The sequence below is a fragment of the Vigna angularis genome, chromosome 4 (assembly GCF_016808095.1).
Source record: "Vigna angularis cultivar LongXiaoDou No.4 chromosome 4, ASM1680809v1, whole genome shotgun sequence".
Classification (NCBI taxonomy): Eukaryota; Viridiplantae; Streptophyta; class Magnoliopsida; order Fabales; family Fabaceae; genus Vigna; species Vigna angularis.
Window position 1 is genome coordinate 5645160 of NC_068973.1, and position 25198 is coordinate 5670357.

The 25198-nt window shown below is 34.4% G+C and overlaps 2 protein-coding genes across 2 annotated transcripts; one reads left to right on the forward strand and one right to left on the reverse strand.

Annotated features, from left to right (window-relative positions):
* The first annotated feature begins 325 nt into the window (after window positions 1–325).
* On the forward strand, window positions 326–1354 carry LOC108323741 (A-agglutinin anchorage subunit-like). The gene has a single exon (XM_017556382.1). It carries the CDS (start codon window positions 326–328, stop codon window positions 1352–1354), a length of 1029 nt encoding a protein of 342 aa, XP_017411871.1.
* Window positions 1355–19007: 17653 nt separating this feature from the next.
* On the reverse strand, window positions 19008–20036 carry LOC128196153 (A-agglutinin anchorage subunit-like). The gene has a single exon (XM_052876101.1). The coding sequence runs from the start codon at window positions 20034–20036 to the stop codon at window positions 19008–19010; it is 1029 nt and encodes a 342-aa protein (XP_052732061.1).
* Between the last annotated feature and the right edge of the window lie 5162 nt (window positions 20037–25198).

The window sequence follows — 25198 nt, forward strand, 5'->3', positions numbered from 1 at the left end:
GCAAAAGTTGCACTATCGTGAATATACACATCTTCCTGTTGATTTTTTAAATGTGTTTACACACTTAATTATAATCTTTTATTCTTTTAATAAAAGGATTGTTTTTCTAATAATATTAGAAAGAAACCTGCCCAAAAAAAAAGAAAAATAAACGCTGGTGTCAAACTAACTTTTCAGTTGAATAATATAACCGTTGGATAGTTAATTGGGAGATTTTCTGTTTTGACCAGTTATCATTCAGTTTCTCCAATGCTATATTTATTTATTTCTAAACTCATTTACCTTGTCTTCATACAATTCAAGATAGAATCTTCTCTGTATTTTCATGGCGGAAAAACCAGTACAAGTCGATGAAGGCGATTCAGCGTCGTCTCCCACCTCTGCTTCTGTCACGGTGTCTGCATCATCTCCCACCTCTGCTTCCGTTTCGGTGTCTGCATCATCTTCCACCTCTTCTTCGGTTTCCGTACCAACGTCATCTTCCACCCCTTCTTCTGTTTCCGTACCTGCGTTATCTTCCACCTCTTCTTCTGTTTCCGTACCTGCGTCATCTTCCACCCCGTCTGCTGGCATATCTTCTCTTTTAGTAGCTGCATCAGCTTCGGCTTATGTTTCCGCTTTATCTTTGACGTCAGCATCGGCCACAGCAAACAAAGTAGTATCGGCACCGGAGTTGAAGTCGCTATCGGAATTAGCATCAGCAGCATGGGCAACTGACTCAGCACCCAGAACATCTACATCATGGGCACCACAGCCTGTATCCACGTCATCTTCGGTGCCATTGAGACTCACAGACGAGTTACCTATAAAACTAGATGGAGTGTGCAATGTAACTGAATGGAAAAAACAAGTTGTGCGTGTATTGATCACAGAAAACTTGCTAGGGTTCGTGACAAACCCTACTACCCCTAAAAAATATGCAAGCGAAAAGGATCGTTCTTGTGATACGGTAAGGGAGGAGTATCGGCAATGGGTTATTCAAGATGAAAGATTGCGCACTTGGCTGTTATCATCTTTATCTGAAAATATGAGTTCTTCTGTGACGAGAAAAGAACACGCATGGGAGGTTTGGAGTGGAGTGTTGGAAATCTGCCGTAATGAGTTGATAAACAATATCAAGGCAGCCCTAAGGGCAGAGATCAAGAACACGAAAGAGAACAAAGGAGATCAAACTGTGAGGGATTTTGTTAGCAGGATCACTGCTCTCGCTAGTACGTTGATAGCTTTGGGAGACGATGTTTCTGAAGAAGAACATGTTGATGCCCTCTTGCAAGATTTGCCGGACCACTATGAAACTTTGCGAGCGTTCATTCGAGAACGTCGTGAACGTCGTGACCGTGAAGGCAGTAACTAGAATTTTCTTTTCTTTTTGACTCGTTGTTAGTGAATTTGATTGACTCTTGAACTCGGTCATGGAGGTAGTAACTACATCTTGCTTTCTTCTTTTTTATTTTTCTTTGCGTACTTTGAGTCATTGTTACTGAATTTGGTTAACTCATGATCTCAGTCATGGAGTCTGGTTATGCTTACGTTCAAGAGAAACTTGACAGAAAAGGCAAAAAAGAAGGAAGTCTGTGTATGAAGAACTCACTGAATTTACACTTGATCTTGTGCAAGTTTTACAAGTTTACACTTCTTGAGATTTGATTTTTACAAGTGATATACATGTTAAGGTGACATATCATTTGAAGCTCCATGATTTTTGAAAAGTTTATCAGATTCTTGATTGGTCATGATTTTTGAAAAGTTTACTACTGATCCTCGTTGATAACACCCTGAATTTAGTGCGTAAAATTATTGCACGTGTTATGCTTAATGACAAGAATACCTACTGTGCCCTTAAAGAGATTTTAGTGGTCAATGTAATTTTTAATACTCATTAAGATAAATTTTTTGCTTGGATACTGAACAAGTTAATTTTAAAAGCTCTAAGATAAAAAAATGATTTTGAAAATTGTGCCTAAATTGAAGTCGAATTTCAGAAGTTCTTCAAGAACTGAGTGAACTGATGTTTGTCACGCGGGGTATAATTAATTACTCTTTTAGATGAATTTTTATTATTTAGAAAAAGAAATATAAAAGCCCCAAAATATATTACGACACCCAAAACAATGATTTTGATTTTTTTTCTTTTTTATTTATTATGTTAGAACACTGGTATTTTGATAACATAATATTTTTTTATTACTATTTGATTTTATTCCTCAGTTTTTTTTAGTAAAATAAAAATGAATTTTTATTCTTATAAAAATAGTCAAAATGATAGTCAGTGTGAAATAACCTTTTTCATTCTTTTAATAAAAGAATGCTTGCTTTTTTTAATAAGAGAAAAAAAATAAAAGTTTTACTCTTAATAAAAAAGAAAAAAGGAAATTAGAGAGTACGCTTCTAACAAACTCCATAAAGACCTGTTCTAAAGCAAAATTCCCAAATAAATGGGAAATTCTGTTTGAAGACTCAAACCTATAACAATCTTATCTGTATTCTCATGGCGGAAAAAGCAGTCCAAGTCGACGAAGGCGATTCAGCGTCGTCTTCCAGATCGTCTTCTATTTCAGCATCTGCGTCGTCGTCGGCATCATCAACATCAGAATCGTCATCGTCGGTGCCATGGACACTCAGAGACGAGTTACTGATAAAACTGGAAGGATTGAGCAATTTACTTGAATGGAAAGAACAAGTTGAGCGTGTGTTGATCACAGAAAATTTAACAAGGTTCGTTACAAACCCTGTGCCCCCTATTAAATATGCAAGCGAAGTCTGCCGTTCTGTTAATCTCATAAGGGAGGAGTATCGGCAGTGGGTTGTTCAAGATCAAACGGTGCGCATTTGGCTGTTATCATCTTTATCTGAATTCATGTGTTCTTTTGTGATGGGATGGGAACACGCATGGGAGGTTTGGAGTGGAGTGCACGAACTCTGTCGTAGTGAGTTGGTAAGCAAGATCAAGATTGCCCTTAGGAAAGAGATGAAGAACACAAAGAAAAGAAATCTTACTGTCACAGATTACATTAACAGCATCACTTATTTCATTGATACGTTGATTGTTTTGGGAGATGATGTGACTGAACGAGAACATATTGACGCCATCTTGGAAGGATTGCCGGAAAAGTATGAATCTTTGCGAGCGATCATTCATGCACGTGAAGATGCCACGGTTTCTGATCTTGAATCGTTGATGACAATTCAAGAAACGGGACTTAACACTTTAGCGATAGAACTTCCCCTTGAGACTCGACTTCCCGTTGGATCTCCTCATCTTGTTACTCCAGGACATCCTGACAGCGACAATGTTGCTGCAGAGGGAAGAGACAGGGGCGGTGGTCAAGGTGGTGGCAGAGGTCGCCGGCGCAGTGGTCGTCGCCGTCGAGGGGGTCAAGGCTGTGGTGGCCATAGAGGTAGCAATTAGGTCTTGGTTCTTCTTTTTTTCTGTGTACTTTGACTCGTATACTGTTACTGTGTTGACTCATTAATTCAGTCGTGGAGTTTGTTACTCAAGCTGTTTGTTTTGAATTAGCGGATTATGCTTGTTTCCTTTTTACATCTAATACATCTTTGTTAGTTTTGTTTGTTTCAGTCGAATGTTTTTTTTTTATAAAGTTGTCTTTCCTCTTTCTATTTCAAACATTTTTTTTTAAAGAGTAGTTTTCATATCAAGAAATCCCCTTTAATGTGCAAGTGATGTTATTCTAAAAGTCTAAATATTTAACTTAATTTTACTTTTTAAGTAGAGTGATTTAAAATATAAATTATAATAAAAACATTAATATTAATTTAATGAAAAATATTTAATTGGATTATTTTAAAAAACTGTACATAATTACCTACTTTTGATTATAATGTCTTAGTTTCTTACTAAGACTATAATACCTCAAAAAGGAAACAATAGTACTTAATCATCAGAAAGGCTATAGGACATGATCCAAAAGCCATGTTTAATGAATATGAAGTGCGTTAACAAGAACATATGAAGCAAATGAAAGCATAGTTTATGTATCTAAACATGGTGGCCTTTGTGAGTCTTAATTAAGCTCTGTCACTACCACCACCTTTTACCAATTTATATATATAGATGATAGAAATATAATTGGGACCCGATGATTAATATATAATAACTCATGACGTGTTCTTAAGAAAAAAATTATATAATTTCTTTTATCTGAGATTTATCATATTAAATAAGAAGTTGTTGGTTATATTTTAATTCCAAGCACTTAATGATTCACATCACTTATCGAATGGACATTGGATATAATTAGAGACTAATGATATTTTTTAGTGGATCCATCAACTATATATAGGTAACGTTTGGACTCAAAAATCTTTCAAATGAATTTACTTTTAAGTTATTAAGTTATTATTTTATGTTTCATATTTTATTCTATTTTATTTTATTTTTTTATAAACGGTCCATAGGTAAAATAGTAGTATAAGTAAGGTGTGATGTGAATCTTTTTTTAGACATCAACAATAAATTGAATTGGATCTTTTTTTTAGGCACCCACACTCAGGCTGCCTGTGAAGGTTGCTTACCGAATCAATTTTTGTACCAAGCACCCATAACCAAATAAAGGTTTCAACATGTATGGTTGAGCTCGCAATGGATGGATAAGAAAGCAAGGACCAATCACGAGAGAGAAGGGGAAATTAGCGCGACACAAACAAAAGAAGAGAGAGGAAGAAAGGGGAAACTCACACTGTGTTGTATAAAAGCTGACAAAATCACGAGCAATATTTCCTGAAGCGTGTAGATTCATTGTCCTTAAGGACTTATCCGCGGTGTATTGCGCAAGTCCCCCAAGATACAACAGGGGAATAATTTTAGAAGAGGAAAAGAACAAAGGAGAAAGAGAGAAGACGGGAAAAACTCTTTATTTAGGAAAGAATAAAATCAATAAAAAAAATAAAAGCCATTAAATATTTTACCGTTGGAGCACTTAATAAAATGAATTTAAACATTATTTACAATTAAAGTTTTGACCGTTGCAATCCAACGTTTTCTTTTTTGCAATAATCTAACATTATTACAACACATTGCTCATCATTGATGGTGTCAAGTGCATCAAAACACACTTTATTCCCCAAGAAGTGTTTGACTTTGTTTTGGGTCAAATTTTCCATTTATTGAAATGGATGATTGAGTTCAATGTGAAAGGTTGTGTTCCCTACATCAATTACAACAACGTTTGCCCATTCAATTATTGATAACACAATTTTGATGTATATCATTTTCATCTCCTATTTATATGATTTTCAGCTTATGTTTATTTTGTTATGTTCGTATTGTCCAAATCAATAGATATAATTCAACATAATATATTGTTTGCTTGGTTGTCCAAATGTCTTTCGATGTCTTCATTTCGTTCAAAAATATATCATAACTATGATTGGAATTATGTGCACAATTTACACAGAGCAATGTTTCAAATTCAGGGATTCAAAAAAAAGGTAATCAATTACAAAATGAAACATTGTTTTGTTCCTTAACACTCTACGTCGTCACAATTGTTTCTCTCTCCCACTTCCCCTCACATATCTAAACCCTTCAAAATTTCTTCCCCCTTCCAAAATCTTAAACTCTAACAATTCCCCAATGGCAGAACACGCTAATTAAAATCAAAGGGTATTGGAAGTCCAACATCGACTAGAGATAAGGTTAAATCATAATATATAAGTGAGGTGCAAATCTCACCTTACAAGCCGATTTTGTGGGGTTCAATTAGGCAAAAACCCACTTTCTAATAAAGGGCTTCCTCTTCCACAGCGACACGTCGTTGTCACGACAACCCACCCCATCTTCATCACCAGCTAATGAGCTTTTTTCCACGGTTGACCAATATGATGGTGTACATTCAAAACACCAAAAGATAAATGAAAATGTAGTAAGGGCAAAAAGGGAAATGGAAAATAGGAAACGAAAAATGCAAAGGAGAAGAGAAATACCTTGTCACCGGAGCTTTCCATTTCTTCACCGAAATCTCGTTAGAAAATATGACTCTTTATGCTTGATTCGTGAGAGAGAAAGGAGAGAAAGCGCACACAGAAATTGCAAACGAAAATGAAGATGTACATAGAAAGGAGAATGAAAATAAAAAGGAAAGAGATATTTTTGGATACTAAATTCATTAATTCTTGCATGTCAACATTTTCGAATAAAATATTATTTAAAATGGTTGAATAACATTTTAACACATATGTTCGTTGTAAAATGTTATCAAAACTTAACCTTATATCGGCATCCTTTTGAAAATTGTGCCTATATTGAATGGAATTTCAGAAATTCTTCAAGAACTGAGTGAATTGATGTTAGTCCAATTACGCGGGGTATAATTACTCTTTTAGATGAATTTTTATCATTTAGAAAAAGAAATATAAAAGCCCCAAAATATATTACGACACCCAAATATATTTACAGAAAGAATTGTCCATATAACTTTACTCTTCAAATTCTGCTTTTTGTTTGTATCTTTTGTTGGTTTTCCTTTTTTTTTTAAATAATTAATCCAAAGTAATAAATGTTAAAGGAATGTGAATTTGAAGGTTAAGAGACTTTCGCTTTTAATACTTTCTTTGATTTTATTATAATTTATTTTGAAATTTCAGGTACACTACCAGATTTTTGCTTAATACCGGCGGAATATTACCGAAGGCCTGTAGGCCTTCGGTAAAAGTGTTTTTTCGACGGCCAAAATGATCATTACAGACGGACATAGTGAAATATAGTTACCGAAGGTCAAAAGAGAATTACCGAAGGGTTTGTGGCCTTCGGTAAGAGGCTCGACCTCTTAAACTAAGGTCGTCCCCAATTTTGTTAGACAGAACCCTACCCTTACCTTCTCGTCTTGTTTCCCATTCTTTCCCTCTCTGTTGTGTCTCGCTCCTTGTCGTCCCATTGTGCTTCCCATTCTCTCCCTCTCACTTTTGTTTAACGTTTGTCTCCCTTTCCCTCTCCCTCTCCTTTGCGTCCGGTGGCACTGTAGTGGTGTTCGAGTGTTTCTTCCACCAGTGCGTTGGCGTTGCCATCAGGTGGGTGGTCCGTTAACATCACGGTGTGTGGGTGTTGCTGTGAGGAGGGTGCTTGTGTTCGTCAAGGGAGGCTGTTGGGAAAGCATTGCGTCGAGGTATGTTCTCTGTGTCTGTCTAAGCCTTATGTTTATTTTAACAATTGGATTGGATGAAGCGATTCTCGTAGATGTGTAGATTAGTTTACTACAGTGAGGAATTTTTTTTTATTATGCTTATATGATGGAACCGGTATGAATAAATTGAAGTTGAAGAGGAACATTTTACATTTCATTGTTTGTGTTTTCTGCCTTAAGTAAGCATGTATTGGACTAATAATTTGCTAATTGTATTATAAGATAAGCATAGGTAGGGTAGTATTCTTCTACCTGATTCCTCTTTGGCAGATGTCGATTAGAACAAAGTTTGTCTTCCAATGTAACTGGTTTTTGTGTCAATTATTGACATTGGTTGGCTGGGCTAATGGGTCGTCCTTCCTTCTCTTAATATTTATTTGAAGACTTCAAACTAACCAATGTTGGTCATCCCTCTAGTCACGGTGTTGGCCTGGCTTCCATTATTCCTTATAATTAATATTTTTTTTATGATTGATCCCTGATTATAGATGGACCCAATTCAAAGTGGGCTCATGAGCTAGAGAACTGTGGCCTCTTATTCTGGTTTTGACGTTACATGGTTGAAGTTTGGTATAACTTTGTCCTTGGTTTTGTCTGCACTCAAACATGTCTGGTGACCTTCCTCATTTGTCACTCTTATTAGTTGGTTCAGTTGTGTGAAGGAGCCTCCTTAGTCTGTATTTTTTAAGATATTTTCATAAGAAAAACCAAGGTTTACTTCATTTATCTTTTGTTTAAAATCTTGGCCTTGTGAGCATGAATATACGTAGGAATTAATTGGCACCAAAGACACCTTTGGTCATTAAATTGTATTCCAATCCGATGAGGGTGAATGAAGCCAAAACAAATTAATGAGATTTGAATCAGAAATTACAAATCTTTAGTAGCCGAGAGTGAATTTGTTCTATTAAAATCCTTCTTCTCTTTTAGTGTGGATTTTTCAGGGTTTTCCTTAATGAGCAGACTTGTTTTCGGCCTTCAGATGCAGAGTTATTACCCTCAGTCATTTTAAATCTATGAAGAACATAATAGCTCATGAAATCAGTAGGTTAATCCAATGGAAACTAAAAAAAGGACCCGCTTAACGTTTTAGTATTGCAACACTTGAATCTGGTTTTGATTTTTAATAATCTGATATGGACAAATGAATTTTTGTTTGGACTGTCTCCCTCATGAGCTTTGAGGTCATGAGTTACTCTTCCTTATTGTATAATTACACAAAAGTTGTAACAGGGAGACTTATGTTCCTTCTTTGATAGCCAACCAATCACATTCAAATTATAACCTTATTTACCGGTTTGGAAGTGGAACAATGATCATGTAACCATAAAGGTTTACCTTTGGCCAAAATAGTTAACATACTGATGTGGAAAGATATTTAAGGTTGTATGCCCTCTATGTGTAGAGTTGTCGTTGCTATCATATGTCGTCCCTTTTAATAAGCTTTCCAGAGTACTAAGTCTTCTCTTGGTATGACTTAGATTCTGAAATGTAATTAGAAATCTTTAAATAAAGAATGAAAATATTTGTCAATAAGATCCTGTTGAGTTGATGTTAAAAAGTGAAAAATGGTAGACATAATGTATAAAAAAATCAAATAATTAGGTGTGGTTAGAGTAAATAATGAGGAAATGCAGTATAGGTTAAAGAGCAGAAGAGCAAATGACTTAATGTGTGTGAATTGGAAGTTATATGATTAAGTAAATGGTTTGTGGACAAAATATTAGAGGAAAGACCATCTTATCCTTATTTTGTTATTTCTCTTCCACAAATTATTAAAGTGTTTTATGTTTTATAGGATGTGATTAATTAGTTAACAATTGGACCCACTAGGAGCCAAATTGGAGTCCTTTCAAAAAATAGCTTAACTAGTTTTATTATCATTTGAAATGGTAGAGTACAAGTCTGATTTTGCTGGTGTAGAAATCTCTGCATATGACAGTCAAGTAATATTAGCCACCATGGAATCTCAATATATATATAATATATATATATATATATATATATATATATATAATATGAAGTGGTAATTGTGTATGATGAAGAAGTAAGTAGCTTTGTCTATAATTTGACCGTCAGTGGACAATAGAATTATATTATATTTACTTTAGCAAATGAACATGGCTCATGGACCAAATTATATGACGGACAGAGATAGTGGAAAGACATGTTACTTTGCTATTGTTATATTTTATAAAGAACAATCCAAACTAATCCAAAATAACTTTCTGTCAAAGTTATTCGTTATTTCCCACTGAAATTGCCTTCCATAATGCTCCCACATCTGAAATAAGGAAAGAGTGAGTAGAGGAACTGCCCTCCTTCATCCAAAATACAAAAAATATGCTACTAGTTTTAGGTATTCCATCTATGCTTTTTCATTTCATTGGTCATTTGGTTTACCTAGCATTGTGCAGGGATTTAACATAAAGTCTTCATGTCAATGGCATGTTGATGCTAATGCCTTATATGAAGATTTTGTTTCTAAAACATCACGTTTTGAGTAAAAATGGAAGTGGAGTAGTGATTATGAGTTAAAGGTTGTTTATAAGTACTTTTAGAGTTTAAACACAATTAAAATCATCAAACAAAGTTGTTTTACCATTGAGTTGTGTGTTTAAATCTCTTCCATACGTGTTTTAGTATGAAACCACCAAAGTAGGGACTTTGTGTAGTGGAGATTTTTTTTTGTAGCTACTGTTTGATTACTTTCTTTGCCAAAAACTTGTCAAAATTCAAAGAAATTGGTTTATTGAATTTCGGTGCAGTATGATAAATTTTTTTGGTGATGTTTTAGTTGGTTATTGCTATTCCTTTTTGGATACTATTAGCAACTGCTTAAACTGTTGTTATGCTTATTAACCCTAAGTACACTTCTATTTGATGTCTTAGGTGAGTTTTTAAAGGAATTGTGGCCAGAAGGGGAGGAAGAGAGTCTACAAAGAAGACTTCATAAGGAAAGGAAAACAAAGGCGAAGGTATGGTTACCTAAACCGAAATTGCATGATTATATGTGGTATGTTCTGTTATTTTCATTCTTGTTTCATGAATTTTATCTTGTTCTAAAATGTTGTGAATGTGCAGTTTGAATGTTAAGTTATGTTTATTGGAGTTTTATGATATTGTATGCATTGAGTTTTGGCAAACTTTGTTTTCACTTGTTTGAAACTGATTGTCAAATATGTAAGAGGTTTTAGACTTAGAACCTAGAATGCAAACCTGAAAACCTCAAAAGGTCTACTATAAGTGCACTATAATGGTCAAAATTTGCAAACTACACTAAACTATCCTATGAAACAACAAAGAAACTGTCCTAACAAGTTTAGAATGGTAAAACCTAGCTAATATGAAACTCAAACTACAAAAAGAACCTAGAACTCAAAAATTGGCTATAGGAGTTGCCAATTTTCACATATTTGCTTGCTGGACAACCCCTTTGAATTGACATATATATTGATAATAATCCTAATAATTATGAGGAAAAATGTATTGTAGTGTGTATACTAAAGCATTGGTTTTGTATGCTTATTTGCCTTAGAATAGGCCCATCTTCACTTTTCCTAACATTAATGTTTTTTCCCTACCAATTAGTTTCATTTCTCTGTCACCATTACATATATCTGTTTAATTTGTTGATCAATCACGTATCACCAATGTCAACCAAACAAGTGATTGACTGCCACATGTTGTTACTTTTGGAGTCCCCCACAAACATTATCTTCTTTCCTGTGTCTCTGTCCAACAACTTGTTACCATCAAACCTGTCACCAATAACAACATTTTGGGAGGGAAGAAAAAGAATTGATCTTAAATGGGCTGCACCAACCTCTCATCAATGTTTGAACTCTGATTTCATTTTTTTAAATGGTGTTGTAGAATTTTGATTGTGGTTTGAAATTGTTAAATCTGTTTCAGTTATTTTCCTTTCATTCCCAAGCTTTGTACAACATCTTTTGGTCATGCTAAGTGTTTTAATTGTAGCTTAGTTTAGTACAGTACACATTCTTGAGTGAATTAAATTGTTGTCCAGTAGCATTGCAAATATTGATTCCTTTCATCTAGATTTGATGGTTTTCAAGCTTTGTCCAAGTTTTCCTAGTGATTTCAACCGTGTCTAAAGTAATTCCAACTCATATTCATCACAGAATAGTAGAATTAGTGGTTGAGTTCATCACAATCTGGTTTCAAATTCTGCATTAAAATATAATTCTCGGTTCATATTGTGCAAATTGTTTCTGACCAGATTTTGTATGTCTAAATGTTGGTGCAAGTTTGTTTGAAGTTTTTAAACATGTTTCAAGTTGTACAAACTCAAATTAACCACTAATTTGTCAAAAGCATAATTGAGTTGATTCAAAATTCTGTAAACCAGTGCTGTCACAGCTTTTCCCATGCTTTTTGGACCGTGTTTATAGTCTTTGTTTGGTATTAGGTGGTTCAATTGTGCTAGCTGTTTATCAGTAGTTAGATGTAGTGTTTTTAGGCATTCTTTGCGTCTTTATTTGAGCTATCCAGCTTTGAATGCACTGCTTTCTCAATTCTGCAATAGTTTTAGTTAATTTTTGTGGACTTTTAGCAACTGCAACCGTGTTTTGGTGACTCTGCCTATTTCAGAGCAGTTTAAACATTTGTGCAAGTGTTTTTCACCATTTGAAACTTGTTTGAACTGTTGCCTTGGTCCATTTTCATTAAATCTGCAAAATCATAGTTTGACTTCCCAAATGTCAGCCCCGACGGCTATGTAGACGTCCGCTGTATCAGCCCCGACGTCTACACAGACGTCCGAGGTGTATCCCCCGACGGCCATATGCCTGAACGGTTTTGTACTAGGGATAGGGGCTGGACGTCGGTTTGTGCACTGCCAGACGTCTATAGACGTCCGTTAGTACATTAACCGACGTCTACTGGGTATTTTTTTAAAAAAAATTAATTTATTTTTGCAATAAAACCACACCTGAAAAGCAGAAATTTGTCCCAGAATAATATAGTATAATATATATATATATATATATATATATATATATATATATATATATATATATATATATATATATATATATATATGTGTGTGTTTCATATAAAGAAAGTTCTACTTAATGTAAAAAATAATCCACTACCAAAACTATCAAAATATAAACTTAAACTAAAACTAAGCAATGTTCAACAATAAATAAAACTATTCCTAACTCCATCTTTGCAGAAGATAAGTTGTCCACTCCTACCTTATCTGCCTAATTGTGTCCTCTGGTATAGGAGATGTACTCTTGAAGCGTTGCAAAATTGAAGAAAGATTCATTATGGTTTCATATATGTTTCAAGATGAATTTGATTTGTAATGTATTCAAGATATACATCATTACCTCATTCCAGTCATCTGTAATGACAGCTCGAATGATGGTCTTAATCCAACACATAACATAGAAGTCACATTCCCATGAATCTAGCTGCTGGTTACACTAAAATGACAAACTAAATAGTTAAATCCAACACATAACATAAAAGTCACATTCCCATGAATCTAGCTGCTGGTTACACTAAAATGACAAACTAAATAGTTAAGAATTTAGATCATTCAATAACATAGGAAATGAATTAGAACTATAAATGACTTACAACCTTTGGATACAAAATTTGAACGAGTTGACCTCGAGATTTACCAATAACTCTGTACAGATTGAAAACACAAAGTAAAATTAATGTAACTATATTTCAACGAACAAAACCATATAATTTTACATTGTTTGGGAATGATGACCATCAGCTGCCAGTGCGACCTATCACGAAGGACAAATAGTTATTTAACTTGGACAAATAGTTATTTAACTAATTAAGGAAACTTTAATAATAAACTTTTACATATAACAACACCTATCCATGAACTTTAATAATGTAGACACCTGACAAAAGCAGAGGTAGGAGACGACGCTGAATCGCCTTCATCGACTTGTACTGGTTTTTCCGCCAAATTGTTAGGTTTTAGTCTTTAAACAAAATTTCCCATTTATTTGGGAATTTTGCTTTAGAACAGGTGTTTATGGAGCTTGTTATAAGCCGTTCAATTTTCTTTTTTCTTTTTTATTGAGTAAAACTTTCATTTTTTTTCCCTTATTAAAAAAAGCAAGCATTGTTTTATTAAAAGAATGAAAAAGGTTATTTCACGCTGATTATCATTTTGACTATTTTTATAAGAATAAAAATTCTTAATGAAAATTCATTTTTATTTTACTAAAAAAAACTGAATAATAGCGAGGAATAAAATCAAATAGTAATAAAAAAATTATGTTATCAAAATACCAGTGTTCTAACATAATAAACAAAATTTCAAGTTATGTATGTAAACACAAAAAAAGAAAAAAAAAATATCAACACGGAGATGTAAATATTCATGAGTGAGTGAGCTATTTTTTTTATCCCATGCTTCCATACAATTTATCTGAATTAATAATTCATTTTGGTGCTTTAGATCTATATGCTTCGATTTTGGCATTCTATACTTGTGATAAAAGTCACAAATATTGTTACCTATGATAATCTACAATTAGCAGCTTTATTTAAGTTTTAAAGCATATTAAGCTTTACCTAAACTACCTGAAATTTCAAAATAAATTATAATAAAATCAAAGAAAGTATTAAAAGCGAAAGTCTCTTAACCTTCAAATTCACATTCCTTTAACATTTATTACTTTGGATTAATTATTTAAAAAAAAAGGAAAACCAACAAAAGATACAAACAAAAAGCAGAATTTGAAGAGTAAAGTTATATGGACAATTCTTTCTGTAAAATATATTTGGGTGTCGTAATATATTTTGGGGCTTTTATATTTCTTTTTCTAAATGATACAAATTCATCTAAAAGAGTAATTATACCCAGCGTAATTGGACTAACATCAGTTCACTAAGTTCTTGAAGAATTTCTGAAATTCCATTCAATATAGGCACAATTTTCAAAAGGATGCCGATATAAGGTTAAGTTTTGATAACATTTTTACAACGAACATATGTTAATGATAACATTTTTACAACGAACATGTGTTAAAATGTTATTCAACCATTTTAAATAATATTTTATTCAAAAATGTTGACATGCAAGAATTAATGAATTTAGTATTCGAAAATATCTCTTTCATTTTTATTTTCATTCTTCCTTCTATGTACATTTTCGTTTTCGTTTGCAATTTCTGTGTGCGTTTTCTCTCATTTCTCTCTCACGAATCAAGCATAAAGAGTCATATTTTCTAACGAGATTTCGGTGAAGAAATGGAAAGCTCCGGTGACAAGGTATTTCTCTTCTCCTTTGCATTTTTCGTTTCCTATTTTCCATTTCCCTTTTTGCCCTTACTACATTTTCATTTATCTTTTGGTGTTTTGAATGTACACCATCATATTGGTCAACCGTGGAAAAAAGCTCATTAGCTGGTGATGAAGATGGGGTGGGTTGTCGTGACAACGACGTGTCGCTGTGGAAGAGGAAGCCCTTTATTAGAAAGTGGGTTTTTGCCTAATTGAACCCCACAAAATCGGCTTGTAAGGTGAGATTTGCACCTCACTTATATATTATGATTTAACCTTATCTCTAGTCGATGTTGGACTTCCAATACCCTTTGATTTTAATTAGCGTGTTCTGCCATTGGGGAATTGTTAGAGTTTAAGATTTTGGAAGGGGGAAGAAATTTTGAAGGGTTTAGATATGTGAGGGGAAGTGGGAGAGAGAAACAATTGTGACGACGTAGAGTGTTAAGGAACAAAACAATGTTTCATTTTGTAATTGATTACCTTTTTTTTGAATCCCTGAATTTGAAACATTGCTCTGTGTAAATTGTGCACATAATTCCAATCATAGTTATGATATATTTTTGAACGAAATGAAGACATCGAAAGACATTTGGACAACCAAGCAAACAATATATTATGTTGAATTATATCTATTGATTTGGACAATACGAACATAACAAAATAAACATAAGCTGAAAATCATATAAATAGGAGATGAAAATGATATACATCAAAATTGTGTTATCAATAATTGAATGGGCAAACGTTGTTGTAATTGATGTAGGGAACACAACCTTTCACATTGAACTCAATCATCCATTTCAATAAATGGAAAATTTGACCCAAAACAAAGTCAAACACTTCTTGGGGAATAAAGTGTGTTTTGATGCACTTGACACCATCAATGATGAGCAATGTGTTGTAATAATGTTAGATTATTGCAAAAAAGAAAACGTTGGATTGCAACGGTCAAAACTTTAATTGTAAATAATGTTTAAATTCATTTTATTAAGTGCTCCAACGGTAAAATATTTAATGGCTTTTATTTTTTTTTATTGATTTTATTCTTTCCTAAATAAAGAGTTTTTCCCGTCTTCTCTCTTTCTCCTTTGTTCTTTTCCTCTTCTAAAATTATTCCCCTGTTGTATCTTGGGGGACTTGCGCAATACACCGCGGATAAGTCCTTAAGGACAATGAATCTACACGCTTCAGGAAATATTGCTCGTGATTTTGTCAGCTTTTATACAACACAGTGTGAGTTTCCCCTTTCTTCCTCTCTCTTCTTTTGTTTGTGTCGCGCTAATTTCCCCTTCTCTCTCGTGATTGGTCCTTGCTTTCTTATCCATCCATTGCGAGCTCAACCATACATGTTGAAACCTTTATTTGGTTATGGGTGCTTGGTACAAAAATTGATTCGGTAAGCAACCTTCACAGGCAGCCTGAGTGTGGGTGCCTAAAAAAAAGATCCAATTCAATTTATTGTTGATGTCTAAAAAAAGATTCACATCACACCTTACTTATACTACTATTTTACCTATGGACCGTTTATAAAAAAATAAAATAAAATAGAATAAAATATGAAACATAAAATAATAACTTAATAACTTAAAAGTAAATTCATTTGAAAGATTTTTGAGTCCAAACGTTACCTATATATAGTTGATGGATCCACTAAAAAATATCATTAGTCTCTAATTATATCCAATGTCCATTCGATAAGTGATGTGAATCATTAAGTGCTTGGAATTAAAATATAACCAACAACTTCTTATTTAATATGATAAATCTCAGATAAAAGAAATTATATAATTTTTTTCTTAAGAACACGTCATGAGTTATTATATATTAATCATCGGGTCCCAATTATATTTCTATCATCTATATATATAAATTGGTAAAAGGTGGTGGTAGTGACAGAGCTTAATTAAGACTCACAAAGGCCACCATGTTTAGATACATAAACTATGCTTTCATTTGCTTCATATGTTCTTGTTAACGCACTTCATATTCATTAAACATGGCTTTTGGATCATGTCCTATAGCCTTTCTGATGATTAAGTACTATTGTTTCCTTTTTGAGGTATTATAGTCTTAGTAAGAAACTAAGACATTATAATCAAAAGTAGGTAATTATGTACAGTTTTTTAAAATAATCCAATTAAATATTTTTCATTAAATTAATATTAATGTTTTTATTATAATTTATATTTTAAATCACTCTACTTAAAAAGTAAAATTAAGTTAAATATTTAGACTTTTAGAATAACATCACTTGCACATTAAAGGGGATTTCTTGATATGAAAACTACTCTTTAAAAAAAAATGTTTGAAATAGAAAGAGGAAAGACAACTTTATAAAAAAAAAACATTCGACTGAAACAAACAAAACTAACAAAGATGTATTAGATGTAAAAAGGAAACAAGCATAATCCGCTAATTCAAAACAAACAGCTTGAGTAACAAACTCCACGACTGAATTAATGAGTCAACACAGTAACAGTATACGAGTCAAAGTACACAGAAAAAAAGAAGAACCAAGACCTAATTGCTACCTCTATGGCCACCACAGCCTTGACCCCCTCGACGGCGACGACCACTGCGCCGGCGACCTCTGCCACCACCTTGACCACCGCCCCTGTCTCTTCCCTCTGCAGCAACATTGTCGCTGTCAGGATGTCCTGGAGTAACAAGATGAGGAGATCCAACGGGAAGTCGAGTCTCAAGGGGAAGTTCTATCGCTAAAGTGTTAAGTCCCGTTTCTTGAATTGTCATCAACGATTCAAGATCAGAAACCGTGGCATCTTCACGTGCATGAATGATCGCTCGCAAAGATTCATACTTTTCCGGCAATCCTTCCAAGATGGCGTCAATATGTTCTCGTTCAGTCACATCATCTCCCAAAACAATCAACGTATCAATGAAATAAGTGATGCTGTTAATGTAATCTGTGACAGTAAGATTTCTTTTCTTTGTGTTCTTCATCTCTTTCCTAAGGGCAATCTTGATCTTGCTTACCAACTCACTACGACAGAGTTCGTGCACTCCACTCCAAACCTCCCATGCGTGTTCCCATCCCATCACAAAAGAACACATGAATTCAGATAAAGATGATAACAGCCAAATGCGCACCGTTTGATCTTGAACAACCCACTGCCGATACTCCTCCCTTATGAGATTAACAGAACGGCAGACTTCGCTTGCATATTTAATAGGGGGCACAGGGTTTGTAACGAACCTTGTTAAATTTTCTGTGATCAACACACGCTCAACTTGTTCTTTCCATTCAAGTAAATTGCTCAATCCTTCCAGTTTTATCAGTAACTCGTCTCTGAGTGTCCATGGCACCGACGATGACGATTCTGATGTTGATGATGCCGACGACGACGCAGATGCTGAAATAGAAGACGATCTGGAAGACGACGCTGAATCGCCTTCGTCGACTTGGACTGCTTTTTCCGCCATGAGAATACAGATAAGATTGTTATAGGTTTGAGTCTTCAAACAGAATTTCCCATTTATTTGGGAATTTTGCTTTAGAACAGGTCTTTATGGAGTTTGTTAGAAGCGTACTCTCTAATTTCCTTTTTTCTTTTTTATTAAGAGTAAAACTTTTATTTTTTTTCTCTTATTAAAAAAAGCAAGCATTCTTTTATTAAAAGAATGAAAAAGGTTATTTCACACTGACTATCATTTTGACTATTTTTATAAGAATAAAAATTCATTTTTATTTTACTAAAAAAAACTGAGGAATAAAATCAAATAGTAATAAAAAAATATTATGTTATCAAAATACCAGTGTTCTAACATAATAAATAAAAAAGAAAAAAAATCAAAATCATTGTTTTGGGTGTCGTAATATATTTTGGGGCTTTTATATTTCTTTTTCTAAATAATAAAAATTCATCTAAAAGAGTAATTAATTATACCCCGCGTGACAAACATCAGTTCACTCAGTTCTTGAAGAACTTCTGAAATTCGACTTCAATTTAGGCACAATTTTCAAAATCATTTTTTTATCTTAGAGCTTTTAAAATTAACTTGTTCAGTATCCAAGCAAAAAATTTATCTTAATGAGTATTAAAAATTACATTGACCACTAAAATCTCTTTAAGGGCACAGTAGGTATTCTTGTCATTAAGCATAACACGTGCAATAATTTTACGCACTAAATTCAGGGTGTTATCAACGAGGATCAGTAGTAAACTTTTCAAAAATCATGACCAATCAAGAATCTGATAAACTTTTCAAAAATCATGGAGCTTCAAATGATATGTCACCTTAACATGTATATCACTTGTAAAAATCAAATCTCAAGAAGTGTAAACTTGTAAAACTTGCACAAGATCAAGTGTAAATTCAGTGAGTTCTTCATACACAGACTTCCTTCTTTTTTGCCTTTTCTGTCAAGTTTCTCTTGAACGTAAGCATAACCAGACTCCATGACTGAGATCATGAGTTAACCAAATTCAGTAACAATGACTCAAAGTACGCAAAGAAAAATAAAAAAGAAGAAAGCAAGATGTAGTTACTACCTCCATGACCGAGTTCAAGAGTCAATCAAATTCACTAACAACGAGTCAAAAAGAAAAGAAAATTCTAGTTACTGCCTTCACGGTCACGACGTTCACGACGTTCTCGAATGAACGCTCGCAAAGTTTCATAGTGGTCCGGCAAATCTTGCAAGAGGGCATCAACATGTTCTTCTTCAGAAACATCGTCTCCCAAAGCTATCAACGTACTAGCGAGAGCAGTGATCCTGCTAACAAAATCCCTCACAGTTTGATCTCCTTTGTTCTCTTTCGTGTTCTTGATCTCTGCCCTTAGGGCTGCCTTGATATTGTTTATCAACTCATTACGGCAGATTTCCAACACTCCACTCCAAACCTCCCATGCGTGTTCTTTTCTCGTCACAGAAGAACTCATATTTTCAGATAAAGATGATAACAGCCAAGTGCGCAATCTTTCATCTTGAATAACCCATTGCCGATACTCCTCCCTTACCGTATCACAAGAACGATCCTTTTCGCTTGCATATTTTTTAGGGGTAGTAGGGTTTGTCACGAACCCTAGCAAGTTTTCTGTGATCAATACACGCACAACTTGTTTTTTCCATTCAGTTACATTGCACACTCCATCTAGTTTTATAGGTAACTCGTCTGTGAGTCTCAATGGCACCGAAGATGACGTGGATACAGGCTGTGGTGCCCATGATGTAGATGTTCTGGGTGCTGAGTCAGTTGCCCATGCTGCTGATGCTAATTCCGATAGCGACTTCAACTCCGGTGCCGATACTACTTTGTTTGCTGTGGCCGATGCTGACGTCAAAGATAAAGCGGAAACATAAGCCGAAGCTGATGCAGCTACTAAAAGAGAAGATATGCCAGCAGACGGGGTGGAAGATGACGCAGGTACGGAAACAGAAGAAGAGGTGGAAGATAACGCAGGTACGGAAACAGAAGAAGGGGTGGAAGATGACGTTGGTACGGAAACCGAAGAAGAGGTGGAAGATGATGCAGACACCGAAACGGAAGCAGAGGTGGGAGATGATGCAGACACCGTGACAGAAGCAGAGGTGGGAGACGACGCTGAATCGCCTTCATCGACTTGTACTGGTTTTTCCGCCATGAAAATACAGAGAAGATTCTATCTTGAATTGTATGAAGACAAGGTAAATGAGTTTAGAAATAAATAAATATAGCATTGGAGAAACTGAATGATAACTGGTCAAAACAGAAAATCTCCCAATTAACTATCCAACGGTTATATTATTCAACTGAAAAGTTAGTTTGACACCAGCGTTTATTTTTCTTTTTTTTTGGGCAGGTTTCTTTCTAATATTATTAGAAAAACAATCCTTTTATTAAAAGAATAAAAGATTATAATTAAGTGTGTAAACACATTTAAAAAATCAACAGGAAGATGTGTATATTCACGATAGTGCAACTTTTGCTTTGAACTCGTGCTTCCACATATAATTTATCTACATTCATAATACATAATTTATTTATATGGTATAAAAATTAATATGTGTAGCCGTGCAATGTACCGTTTTTTTTAAATCATAATATATTAATTATACTAATTTGAATTTATAGAAATATAATTACAAGTATTTAATTTTATCAAATTAAACAATAATATTTTAATTATTTTTATAATCCACTGCTTGCACATCTTCCTATTTATTAATATATTAATTATAGTTTAATGACTAAAAATTTATTAAAATATGCAAGGACCTTGGCAACATTTAACAGAACATAGAGATTAAAAACACATTTTTTCATATAATAAATTTAGCAACTCTTTCAGCAAAAAAAAATTAATAATTTGACATGCTTTTTCATTTGCAAAGTCATTCCAGTTCCCTTTATTGTGTTACTATAACTTAATGAATCACTTTACTTTTAGAGCCTCATTTACAAGAGGATGCTTGAATGTGCTCAAGAACATACAAATATTAATTAGCTTGTACACTGTGATGACTTGGTGATGAAAGCAATTGTGGCAAAGTTGTGTTATTATTTAATCCTACACAAGAGAAATTTAAACTACCTATAGTAAATTCTGCAAATTACATGTTATTGAGACTGATCTGGTTTTATGTTATACAGGGTCGTATTGCTCAAATTTTCAATACATATCTGTGTTTGGACGATGGTCGTGTCGTTAGCAATTTTGTTGCACAGGTTTGACTTTCTTTTCTTTATTTTCAAATTATTTTGAAAATGTTGTTTTCTTATACTATTCATTTTTATTTATTTGTTCATTTATTTTTGCAGGCTATTCGTAAGCACTCATTGACTGTATATGGTGATGGGAAGCAAACAAGAAGTTTCCAATACTTTTTTTATGAATGAAGAAGAGGGATGAAATTTTCGTTTAGGAAAAAGATTTTTTCTGATATTCTTTTTCAGGCGTTGGAGACAGTTAATTAGCTTTTATAAATGTTATTCTTATTGTTATTACCAAGTAGGATTGACTGACCGGGCGTGCTTAGACAATATCGAGTACGTAGGAACGACAGTTCAATTTGTCTGATCGGGCCTCTCCAGCCGGAGACAGCGTTTGAATGTTCATGAATGTATAAATAATGAGGTAACGGTCATTGTCGAGTAGTTAAGGTGAGCATTGAACGTCATTAAGAGGTAAATTAATGGATAATATTTTCTGAAACCATATAAATAACAATCGATAAACGCTCTCTTTTGACTAAATTTCGATAGACTTGCAAGGACAAATTCTAACTTGAGCGTCGGAGTGTTTTTTTGCAGGTCACCCCACTTTGAGATTGAGAGAGCAAGAGCCAGGAAAGAAGGTGGAAGTGAGAAGGACCGATCGGTAGAGAAGGTAGCTATGAAGATCAATTATAATACATGTGTTGGTTAATTTATTTAGATATTCATACTTAACCTTGTCCATGCTTATGTTTATTTTGTTGCTTTTTTAAAGTAATTTATGACTGATTTAGGTAACGCATCAATTGTAAAAGATAATCAGTTCTTAATACTTTATAATTTGACACTGTGTTTGACAATTTAGCAGTTCTTTTCGACTCTTATCAGCTATATAGAACTCTTAGCTATTGGGTGCAAAAGTGAGATTTCCTAAAATTTTATTTATAAAGCTATAAAGTTACATACGAATTTTTTTCATACATAATTACATACCAATTTTTTATATATATGAATTTTTGTGTATATAATTATATACTGATTTTTCACATATGGAATTTTTTTGTAAGTAATTACTTATGTAAAAATGCATATATAATTATATGAAAATATTTGTAGGTAACGTTAATTATGAATTTTTGTTTGTATATATATAATTCATATGTAACACTACTGTCTATGGATAGTAGACCTTACATACAAATATTGTCCATAAGTAATAGTGTTTTTCCTTACATACAAACATCTATGTTAGTTGAATTGTAAAATTTCATTGTCTTATGCAATTTAACCTTGAAAGTTGAGATTAGGGAATTAAATTGCCTTTAGAGATGTTATGATTTAAAATCTGCTATGTTGAATAATTGGAACTATTTTTAAAGTAAAATGTGTGTTGAAATTGTATATGATGTGAGAACTTGTATTTTTGGAATATAGAATTTGTGTTAAGTTGAATTACAAAGGCTAGTGAGTCATAAATCAGTAGAGTTCATATTTTTCACAATTATGTAGACTCATTAAGTGAATATATTCTCGTTCGATCAGGTTAGAGTTACACTTACTAACTTGGTTGTTGTTGGACAAAAAACTCTCGTTGAGCAAACCAAAGTCAGGGGATTCACTGACTTTACCTTAGTAAGGTGAAAATATGGTAGTTGGCGAGCTCAAAGTGAGAGAGGTACTGATTTAGTATTTACTGGATGATAATCACTGAACGAGACTAAAATCAGAGAACTCATTGACTTAACAGTGACTGAGGGAGACCATTCTCGCTAGATAAATTTCGTGATTTTTTTTAGGCTGAGTACTCTAGTGATGATCTCACAAGACGTGTCTGGTTGTTGAGCAAGAGTATTTTTAAATTCTACTAATTAAGCAAATAGATGACCTTATTGGACGAGATTGACAGAGTCTATAACGTTTCTTTCCACTTGCGCTTTTAGTTATGTGGTTTTAAAGAATTCCTTAGTGAATAATAATATAATGATTAGTTTGTGATAAGTATTTGAGAATGATTGGAACCACCACTAGTAAAAAAAGCAGTTACGAAAGCGCCGTATATGCTTCGGTTATGTTAAAACCGAAGCTTAAAAAATTATACGCATCTGTTAAATTGTAACCCGTGGTGGAAGGGTGATACTGCCTCGGGTCACACAAGAACCGAAGCGTATACTCTTGCTTAGAAGGCTTTATTGCCTCGGGTGGCCAGCAACCGGTGCCATATAGTCAATTAGAAGGCTTTACTGCCTCGGGTGGCCAGCAACCGGTGCCATATAGTCAATTAGAAAAAGTAATGACCGAAGCCTAAAAGCCCACCTGCCCCCTGACAGTCTCTGAAATTTTTTTTTTTTTTTTTAAGAACTATAGGCCTCGGTCAGGTGTAGAACCGAGACCTATACGCGTTTATGGTTTCGGGCGAGCAGAGACCGAGACCTATTCATTTTCCAGATCTCTTTAACAGTGCCTCGCTCTCCCTGCCTCGCTCCCTCACTCTCCCTCCCTCTCACTCGTTCTCCCTCACTCTCCCTCCCTCTCACCCGTTCTGCCTCACTCTCCCTCCCTCTCACTCGTTCTCCCTCACTCTCCCTCCCTCTCCCTCCTCCCTTGCTCTCTCGCTCCGTCAATCTCTCACGCCCTCGCTCTCGCTCCGTCAATCTCTCACGCCCTCGCTCTCGCTCCGTCAATCTCTCACGCCCTCGCTCTCGCTCCGCCACTCCCTCGCTCTCACTCCGCCACTCCCTCGCTCTCGCTCCGCCGCTCCCTCGCTCTCGCTCCGCCGCTCCCTGGCCCTCGCTCCGTCGTGCCTCCCACCCCGCAACCTCAACCCCACCACCAATCGCCACCCAACCGGACGCGATCTCACTCCACCAGCTGACGCGATCTCAGATCTAGTGTTTTTCGTGGACCGCCTGGTGCGGCCCGTGCCAGTGGTGGAGCCGCTGGCCTAGCACCCGTTCAGCCCCCTTCCGAGCCCTCAATCACCGTGGATGAAGCCGTTGTGACCGTCCGGCTTCGCTTCGAAGGCTGGGTTCTACCAATTGAAAAGGTGATTTCTTTGTACTGGAAATGGTACTGGAAATGGGGGAGAAGGAAGGAGCTGGGAAATGGGGGCCGATGGCAGCGTCAAATGAAGATTTTCTTTCATTTTTGTTATACTGGTTTTATCTGTTCTTAGATTTATGGTTTTATCTGCTCTGTGATGCTGTGATGTATCTTATTCTGATTTTTGGAGTTGGTTTCTGTTTTGGAATTATAGCTGTTTGAGTTCGAATTCTGCATTGAGACATGGCTTCTGTGTTAAAGGATTGAGGAAAGACCAGAAAATGATTCAGGACCGAAAAGGATTGAGACATGGATTCTAAAATTTTTTTTTGTTGAATTTTTTAAGATACTAACTCGGTTCAAAAGATAACCGAGACAAAAATCAATCTCTTTTTGACCCGGTTTAGAACCGAGACATTAAACGAAACTTTTCTACCTCGCCTCTATATGCACCGGTTGTAAAACCGGTGCGTATAAACAAATCTAACCGATGCCATTTCTATTCTCTGTACTAGTGCACTAAAGAAGGGTTTGGTGTTGTTGTTGTTGTTTAGTGTGTGATTTGACGTAAGAGTTCATAAAATAGATATCTTGAATTAGGTCAACAGAGGATGAATTAGATTCTCACATGTTTTTATAGTGGAGATCAAAAATATTATTGAGCAATCCAATGTTTAGTTAAATATTTTTGTTAATAGTTATTTATCTTTTGAAAAACTTATTTAATTTATGTATGTCCTTGTACATATATTATGTTAATTTAATTATTATATTATATAATTGTATTAATATTTTGTATGATCTTATTATTTTCTGTGTATTATTATAATCAGTATGATTCTTATCTATGTCCTATGTATTGTCATAATTTTTAATATTTTATTTAATAGATCATACGATTAAATAAGATAGGAATCATTTTATTATTTTTTATATTATTGGAAAAGTTATTTTGACACCAACATTTATTTTTTCAGGCAGGTTTCTTTCTAACTTTGTTCTAATAAAAGGCATGCTTTCTCCCTTTATTGAAAAAAAAATCCCTTTAAAAGAATAAAAAAATTATAATGA